The following is a 9,418-nucleotide window of genomic DNA, read 5'->3' as shown; positions in this document are numbered from 1 at the left end:
TTTGTCAAAGCTGACAAATAAAGGCCATCCCTCTATAGAGTGGAGAGAGGCCCCGGAGATGTTTGGGTGTTCAGCTTTTGTGGGGTAGGGGTTTGGAGGTGTAGCTGTGGCGCTATGGGATAGGCTCAGGGGTGCTTGCCTCAGAGGTATGCAGGTGGGGAATAACATGGGATTGGCTTAGGTCAATGGCACCATGGGGCTTTCAGGAGTCAAGGGGTCATGTCCTTCTGGGATTGGCTTAGGGTTATAGTATCATGGGGTAGGTCACTAATGGGGGTGGAGGGAGTTCGGATAAGAGGAAGTACAGACAATCGATACTTATCTCATAAGATGGCAGTTAACATTTAAGATGGCTGTTTAGATGTTAAATCAAGACCCTATGTCAATGAAGTTCAGTGTGATAGTTCCATACCTGCAAACAGCGTGCATTCATTATACCCAATCACACTTTTCCCATCTTCCTCACCCACAGTGAATTCAAGTTTCTGTTTATTTTTGGTTTGCATTGAATTTTTGTTTGGGGGAGTTATTTGTTTTGATTTGTCTTGTTTGTAGTGCTGGAGATTGAACCCAGGACCTCATGCATGCTAGGCAAGCACTGAACAACATCCTACTCCCAATAACTGAGCTTGGTGATTGGTGCTATTTCATAGCTGACTTACTGTATTACTCTGAGAACAATTTGCCACAAATATTAAAGTTATATTATATGCTTTTCTCTCTCTTTTCTCCAAAGAAATGCACAATGGGATATGTAAAATGTCAGAAGTAATTAGACAAAAGTGTACAATCTCATTGTGACCCTGATGTACTGTTGGAGTTGAATATTGCTGCAAAAGTTTAAAATGTGTTTTGAAGCCTATTCATTATAAACAGTACAATTTTTTTCTTTAAAGAAATGGCACCAGAATTTTTAAAGTCTTTGATAATATGAATATATCCTTTTGAATATTAAAAAACCCTTTTTAACTTGAAATATAAATAAGAAACTAATTTAGGTGGCAAAATAGACATACAATTTGTAATCTGTTCATCAGAAAGAGTTTGAGGATTTAACTGTAAAAAAGCATTCTTTGAGAAATAATGTGAAGATGGATTAAAAAAATTATATGTAAAATGTGTGGTATTTTATGAAATCCAAAATATTATCATGTTTTCTAGGAAAAATGTGGCTTTTTCATTCATTAACCAGTAACATTTTATTTTTCAGGAACTTTCCATTCAGAAGAAATGCTGTGGCCCTTCTCTTGACCCACAGTAAACGGTGCACAATAAACTGCGTAGCTGAAGAAATTACAGACTCCTCACAAATGAGAGACATTCGAGGCTGCATAGTCTCCAGCTGAAGGAAAATAACTAATAGCTTCTCTGCAGTGTAGATTGGAAGAAGGGGAAGATGAACCTCACAAACTGTACCACAGAAGCCAGCACCACTGTAAGACCCAAGACCATCACAGAGAAGATGTTTATTTGCCTGACTCTGGTGATTATCACCACCCTGACCATGTTGCTGAACTCGGCTGTGATTGTGGCCATCTGCACCACCAAGAAACTCCATCAGCCTGCAAACTATCTAATCTGCTCTCTGGCGGTGACAGACCTCCTGGTGGCAGTGCTGGTCATGCCCCTGAGCATCATGTACATTGTCATGGACAGCTGGAAGCTTGGGTACTTCGTCTGTGAGGTGTGGCTGAGTGTGGACATGACCTGCTGCACCTGCTCCATCCTCCATCTCTGTGTGATTGCCCTGGACAGGTACTGGGCCATCACCAATGCTATTGAATATGCCAGGAAGAGGACAGCCAAGCGGGCTGGACTGATGATCCTCACCGTCTGGACCATCTCTATCTTCATCTCCATGCCCCCTCTGTTTTGGAGGAGCCACCGCCAACTCAGCCCACCCCCCAGTCAGTGCACCATCCAGCATGACCATGTCATCTACACCATTTACTCCACACTTGGGGCATTTTATATCCCCTTGACTTTGATCCTGATTCTCTATTACCGCATTTACCATGCGGCCAAGAGTCTTTACCAGAAAAGGGGATCGAGCCGGCACTTAAGCAACAGAAGCACAGACAGTCAGAATTCTTTTGCAAGTTGTAAACTTACACAGACTTTCTGCGTGTCTGACTTCTCCACCTCAGACCCTACCACAGAGTTTGAAAAGATCCACACCTCCATCAGGATCCCTCCCTTCGACAATGATCTAGATCACCCAGGGGAACGCCAGCAAATCTCTAGCACCAGAGAACGCAAGGCAGCTCGCATCCTGGGACTGATTTTGGGTGCATTCATTTTGTCTTGGCTGCCATTCTTCATCAAAGAGTTGATTGTAGGTCTGAGCATCTACAGTGTGTCTTCTGAAGTGGCTGATTTTTTGACATGGCTTGGCTATGTTAATTCTCTGATCAACCCTCTGTTGTACACGAGTTTTAATGAAGACTTTAAGCTGGCTTTTAAAAAGCTCATTAGGTGCCGAGAGCATACTTAGATTGTAAAAAACCCAAAGGTGTGACTTTTACCAGAGCCTCATGAGTGAACGGGGGTACGGGGTACAGCTTACTAATTCTTGAACATACTTGGTTCAGGAGAGTTTGTAAGTATATGTGGTCTTGTTTGTTTGGTTTCTTTTTCTTTTTTTCTTTTGTTATTTGGTGTGCTGTTTTCTACCTCTGGTCTTATTTGTGGTACCTCATTTCAAATAAACATTATCATATAAAAACAGAAATTATATAGAAATAATAATAAAGTGAAATAGTAAGTACTTTTTGTATATTTTCTCTAGCCATTTCAGTTAATCCTGCAATTAAAGAATGCCCCCATAAATTTATTTGCAGAATTTCTTACTGCTTGTAAATCAAATATCTGATAACTTGCCCTTGTGTGGCATTAAATCTGAGGTTATGGCTCTATGTGCATACATATTCCAGCAAGAATTTCATGAATACATAAAGAATAAAAAGAAAGTGGCATTTTGTCATCTGTTCTTGGAGACCTGAGCTAAAATCATTTACTGTGACTACATAGCCTACTCTTTCCAGGCACAAATAGTACATCTGGCATGTTCTCTTTGGTTCATAATTAAATAGGTTTTCTTGTTCTCTAAAAAAGAACAGGCAATGATTGCACTTGCACTTTCTTAACCCCTTTACTATGAATATGAAACATAAGCAAATAAGAAATCATCTAAATCTACTTTGGTCAATGCATTGCAGACAGACAAATTAGGCCTTCTCCCATTCCAAAATGTATTCCAGGTGAGCCTCCCATACACCCTCTCACTCTAGCATGATTCAGGTACATGTCAAGTTTGGGGAACTTTTGGAGAAGCTTAACGCAGTGATCAAATGAGAGAATATATTATTTGAAGAATTTTGTTGGAGAATGTTACTCCAAATTTAAATTACTCAATTGAGCACTCGGAAAGAGATAAAAAGTTGAAAATCTGTTTACAGCAAAGGCCACCAATTAGGAAATGAGCAAAAAATTTTGTCTCCCAGAATCTCTGTGGCTTCCACGAGAGACTGCACCCTAGGACCAGGAAGGTGCAGGTGGACCTGAAGCCACAGACAGAGACAGAGTGGGCTGCCTCAGCCCCCCTGAGCTAGAATGACTGTTCTAGTCCTGTGGAGGAGCTCACCACTACAAGGTCAAGAGTGATGACAGGAGGACAGAAAACCTGCACATTCTTGTGTACTGCTCCTTGCCTCTCACCCAGGGCCTCCCCCATTTCTTCACTCTTCTGAATTACTGAGAAGGCATGGATTTGCCTCCTCACCACTTCCATTTAGCCCTTAAATCTATCCCCTCTCAACTTTTCTGTAATCTTGCTCCTTTCCATTCCCCTGTTCTCCCTCCCCCGTCCTCTCCCATCCCACCCTTTTCTTCTGCCACTCTTTTTTATTGTCATCTATTAACTTTGCTTAAGTATTTTGATATGAATATCAACTTTCTCTGGCCCTTCATCCCCATCAATCTCCGGCTTCATCCCTCCCCTAACTCTTTCGCTTGGGTTTCTTTGATCATTGATCCACTTATGCCTCTTCTTCTCACCTTCCACTGACTTTTCCATCCTTTGCCATCTGAATGCACCCACCCAGTTCCCCTCAATCTGATCCCAATGTCACCAGTGACTTGCCAATAGGCAAATCCCATGGCTTTCCCTCTCTCCTTTTCTATCTATCATTCTTTCATCAATTGAAACATCCCATTCCTCTTTCAACCCCTGCCTTCTAGAATATTTTGCTCTCCTAGTTACCCAATATTCTTCTTACCTCCTCATTCTTTGTCTCCTAATCCTTCATCCTGGGGCTTTGTCCTTGGCCATCACTTCCTGTATCTTCATATTCCATCCCAAATTCCACTATTTTTAACTATTAGATTCATGTAACTTTAATTCTGATCTCTCCTTCTCAAACTCCAGACCTGTGAGTTATGTCTGGTGAGCACCTCCCTATGAATATTTTACTGGTACCTCAAATGCAGCCATTCTAAACTAATGCATGATCATTTTCCCACACACAAGACTCCTGATTCCATTTTATGCCTCAGTCTCAGATAATAGAATTACTATAATTTTTGTCTTCATATGAGGGAAATGTGATTCTCTCTCTATGTCACAAGCAGGTCTCCACACTCAAATAGTCTTAATGTTTTGTCTATTTGCCTCTATAAAATTTGACATTTGTATATGCCACCTTCTTCTCCAATACTTTTGTCCTTTTCTTATCAGATTAATCTGCCTCTGGACTCCTCCACCTGCAATTCTTTCCCCATATACCTGCCAGAAACATTTTCCTATAGCAGTGTGAGGTTCTCAGAGAGCTATCTCCAGACAAGCAGCATTAACATCACCTGGGAACTTGACTAAAAAATGCTCAGTCCAGAGCCTCACTCAAGACCCACTGAATCAGAAATTCTGAGAAATTAGTCCATAAATCTTTATTTTTATAAAACCTCCATGAGATTCTAATACACACTAAAGTTTGAGAGTCACTATCTTAAAGTGTACTGTTGATTTTAAATTGCAAAACTTAAAATTCTCTACTCTTTCCCCATCAGTAAAAAGTTAAGGTCTCTAGGATAACATCCAAGGCCCTTTCACTAGGTGACCTCAAACTACCTTCCTAGAGTTCTATCTCATCTCTTCTTCCCATGCACCTCATACTCCATACTCCAGAAAGTTCTGAATATTACATGTGCTTCCTAAGCTCCCCTAGCTTCATTTCTGAGCCCACAACTCCCATGTTTTCTCCACCAATACTTCAACATGCTCAAATTCAATATCTTGTCTAAAAGTCTTCCTGAGTACCTCCTCCTTCTTTCCCTGTCCCTAAGGAAGTCCTCTCTCACAGCTCTATGCTCCACAGAACCTCACTTGTACCTTTATGATTATATGCATCCTATCTTCCAGTGTACTTGTTTGTGTTGTGTACTGTCTTCTCTGGTAGATTGTGAGCTCCTTGAGAGCAGAAACTGTGCCTACTTCCTCTGTGTATCCCTATGGACTCTTATAGTGTTTTACACACAGTAGGCATTCAATAAACGTCTGTTAATGTGAATGAAATTAAGTTCAGAAAAGAAAATGTAAATGTGCTGACTTCTCGTTAAGGAGATCAAACTTCTAAATCTCATGGTGCAATACTGACATCCTTCATCCCCAAAACGTAACCCTACTATCCTAGTTTGCTCCAAAAAAAATGGGGATGACTTATATATGGAAAGAAAATGGATTTCTCACTGAATATAAGTGAATATCTTTTATTGGTTAGAACTCCAGCTAAGCTGCTCATGTGCTCGTGCCCCCCCCCCGTCTCTCTCTCTCTCTCTCTCTCTCTCTCTCTCTCTCTCTCTCTCTCTCTCTCTCTCTCCTAAAAAGCCTTCCAAATATAATGGCTTAAAAAAGCAGAAGCTTCTTTCTCTCACCCATGACAGTCAAGAGATAGAAGGGCATCTTAGAACTTAGCTCCATAAGGTTATCCACAGGGACTGAGGTTCCTTCCATCTTGTGGCTCTGCCTTCCCCATGGGGCTGATCTTCATCTGCATGGTCAAAGCTGACTCTACATCACACCCATGTTCCTGTTCACAAGAAAGAAGAGAAAGAAATGGACAACAGATGATTTTCTTCTCTGGAAGTTGTGTGGAAATTGTGCACATCACTTCTGCTTATATCCCATTGGTTATTTCTTGGTCACATGGTCACACCAAGTCAGAAGAAGGGCAAGCAAGGAAATTATCTAGCTGTGCAGGCATAAACTTTGCTAAAAATAAGCAATTGGACTTTAGAATTAAAGAAGGAAGTTTAGAATGAAAACAAGTAGACAATGAGCAGCCTCTGCCATGAGGAGATATTGGTTTCTACAAGAACAGCTCAAATAGTACTAAGCAAGTCACATGGCTGCCCAGCTAGTGGTGATCTATGTACAGGGATGCGGATATTCAATTCTAGATGATTTAACCTAGATTATGCATATGCTGAAAATCCAATATTTATCATGTCTATTAATATCTAGGAAGTATATAAGCAAATCACAGTGCTTTCATATCATCCTTGAAAATCTTGACAATTATAAGAGTTTAAAACTTTTAAGAATCTAAATAAATAAAAAGCAAAAAGCAGATGCATAACTGATTTCACTTGCTCATTTTCACTTATTTCCAAATTACTTATTTCAATCACAAGTATTTCTGCCCTTACTAAAGAAATAACTGCATGTATTTCCTAATATAAAAAACTTGCTGGGGAAAAAAATGTTATTTGGTTTGCTCATTTAACCAATAGTGCCATTTGCTATTGATGACTATTTCCCTTTAAATTAAAAGCCTAAATGAAGTTAACTGTACCTTCTAGTATGGTAAGTTTTCATAGTGCAAATATTAATCTGTTAAAAGTAAGCCCCAGGGGTGACAGATATGTCAATTGCCACCATTAGAAATTAGAACTCTGTGTGTGTGTGTTCATGGGTGTGTGTGCATGTTTTTTTTTTTTTAATTTTTTTTAGTTGTCAATGGACTTTTATTTATTTATATGCGGTGCCAAGAATCAAACCCAGTGCCTCACCTATGCTAGGCAAACGCTCTACCACTGAGCCACAACCCCAACCCCATGTGTATGCATGTTTTAAGACACAGTCTGTGTTGCCCAGGCGGGCCGCAAATTCCTAGAGTTAAATGATCCTCCTGCTCAGCCTCCCAAGTAGCTAGTACTACAGGTACATATCACTTTACCCAGCTCAGTTTTAGGATGTAAATCACTCCCAGATAGAACTGGCATATTCTTTAGTTACATCTGGTTGCATTAAGAACTCCTGTTTGCATTACTACCACTGTTTGCTTTGGGTAGTAGTGTAGGTTTTCTATACTTATGGACTTTGGTGTGCAAACTTTGTTAATGACATATGAGGTAAGTTCCCAAACAAGATTCAGCAACTGAGCTGGCTACCAGCATGAGGCATAAAGATTCAACCATCACATTGGTCTTATTCTGCTAAGGTGTGTTTGCTGTCTTTGCTTAGTTTTTAAGGTTTTCTACATACTACTTTTACCTCCATTATATACTGCATTTGCAAAAACAGTGAGAACATCAGGGAAGTCAGTAAAGAGAAGCACGTGACTCTAAGAGAAATACAAGGCAACTTCTGAAGTAAAAGTACAGGAAAAATAACAACCATTGCATGGGCAACCTGAATCCATCATTTTTCAGTTTTCATGGGTCAATTCACTTACAATGTGAAAGTCATTGTGCCTAAATTATCAACTATAATCAATGGGAAAGAAGAAAAATTGATTAATGAGATGGGAAAATGTCTGAGCACCACACAGTTGTTTTAAAAGGTTTTAGGTGTTGTATGAAGCATTTTAGTTATCTCCTATAGAAAATAGTAATGACATTTTATGTTGATTCAAGGAGGCTAAATCCTGCAATGTGAAGGCAGTCTCAATAAAGAATTGCCCCATCCAAAATATTGATATCCCCACCTGCTGAGAAACTTAGAAGTATCAGCATCAACACAAGATGTCCAGAAACTTGACATTAATTCAGGAGTTAGGGAGCGGTTATTTCAGAACTTAAAGATTAAAAATTATACACACACACACACACACACACACACACACACGTTGCTTATGAAGTTCTATTGCATACCATGAAAGGTTTCAAAGGTCAGTTTGAATTTTCCCAACATCAAAGTGAAAGTCCAGCAAACAAATACAGACCACATCAGTTAGTTTCCCCCGACATTGGCAAATATAATTAAAAGAGATAAAATAGCTATCAACAAAAATAAATATATGCATGATATTAATGCTTCCAAAGACTGACTCTCATCCTTATTTGTTGGAAAATCTTCCAAAAACTGAATAGGAACTCAACAAAGTGACTCACACTTGGAATCAAAGGGGAATTATGGATACCTTTTCAGACCTTAAATAGTTTGTAAACTGAAGAGTTTTCCTTAAATTGAAGAGGAAGCAAGAATTCTATTTACTCAAAAATTCTCAAATAATGATGTTCTGAAGTGGAATCTCACACACCTGTCAATAGAAAGAGACATTTCAAATGGTAGAAAGAAAGACATTGGATATTACTGGGACTCTTCAGTTAACCAGAGGACTTCCTGTCTCCCCATGAACCACACCCCAAATAATATACAACAGGCTTCAGCCTATCAATTTAAAAAGTTTCAAATTATTTCCTTCAGTGTAGGAATCACTCTGAGGAAAGAATTGCTTCAGAAAAATTATCTACTGGTTCCCTGAAAGTACCTAGCACAGAGCATGTTGTGTAGTGGCATTCAACTTATATATGTTTGTTGACTCTAATTGAAATGGATACATTGATTATAAACCAAAAAAATTAGAAGTAGAACTACATAATAGGTAAGGAAGGTACCTTCTCATATGGAAGCAGAGTTTTCAACATTTTTTAAAGAAAGGGGAACATCAAGACAATTATAATGATACAAAAGAAACAGCAATGGGAGGATTTGGGAGATGTTATCAGCAGTGATTTAGGTAATCAAAATACACTGAGCATCTGCTTTAAGTAAACTATAAAATGTTTTAATTGAAAAAGAAAAAGAGGCATGAGAGCAATGATATAAACAAAGCAAGAATTTAGCAATCGAAAGAGCAGTGGTTGGAAGATAATATCAATCTGGTTTGGGTCCACAAACATTAATTCAATATCTTACAGGAGTTCAGCATCATACTAGGTACTGTGACCTCAGTATGGTGGGTAGGGGGAAAAGAGGGCAGATAATCCAGGCATTTAACTATGAAACTCAGATCTAAGGAACATATTTTTAGAAGATTATATGTATATTTATTAATATTATATTTATATTTATTTGAATAAAACAGGATTCAGAGAAAAGTATAAACACTGCCTTTGCTTAAGAAGAAGAAAGGAGGCA

The 9,418-nt window shown here is 39.0% G+C and overlaps 1 protein-coding gene across 1 annotated transcript; it reads left to right on the top strand.

The window, feature by feature from the left end:
* Positions 1 to 1,396: 1,396 nt before the first annotated feature.
* Htr1e (5-hydroxytryptamine receptor 1E) lies at positions 1,397 to 2,494 on the top strand. The gene has a single exon (XM_027928002.2). The coding sequence runs from the start codon at positions 1,397 to 1,399 to the stop codon at positions 2,492 to 2,494; it is 1,098 nt and encodes a 365-aa protein (XP_027783803.1).
* Positions 2,495 to 9,418: the final 6,924 nt, after the last annotated feature.

Source organism: Marmota flaviventris, chromosome 6 (genome assembly GCF_047511675.1).
Source record: "Marmota flaviventris isolate mMarFla1 chromosome 6, mMarFla1.hap1, whole genome shotgun sequence".
In the NCBI taxonomy this organism is placed as follows: Eukaryota; Metazoa; Chordata; class Mammalia; order Rodentia; family Sciuridae; genus Marmota; species Marmota flaviventris.
This window is presented reverse-complemented; position numbering and strand designations above follow the sequence as displayed.

Coding starts and splice junctions, on each gene's coding strand:
- Htr1e (XM_027928002.2), top strand. CDS start 1,397: ATGAACCTCACAAACTGTACCACAGAAGCCAGCACCACTGTAAGACCC.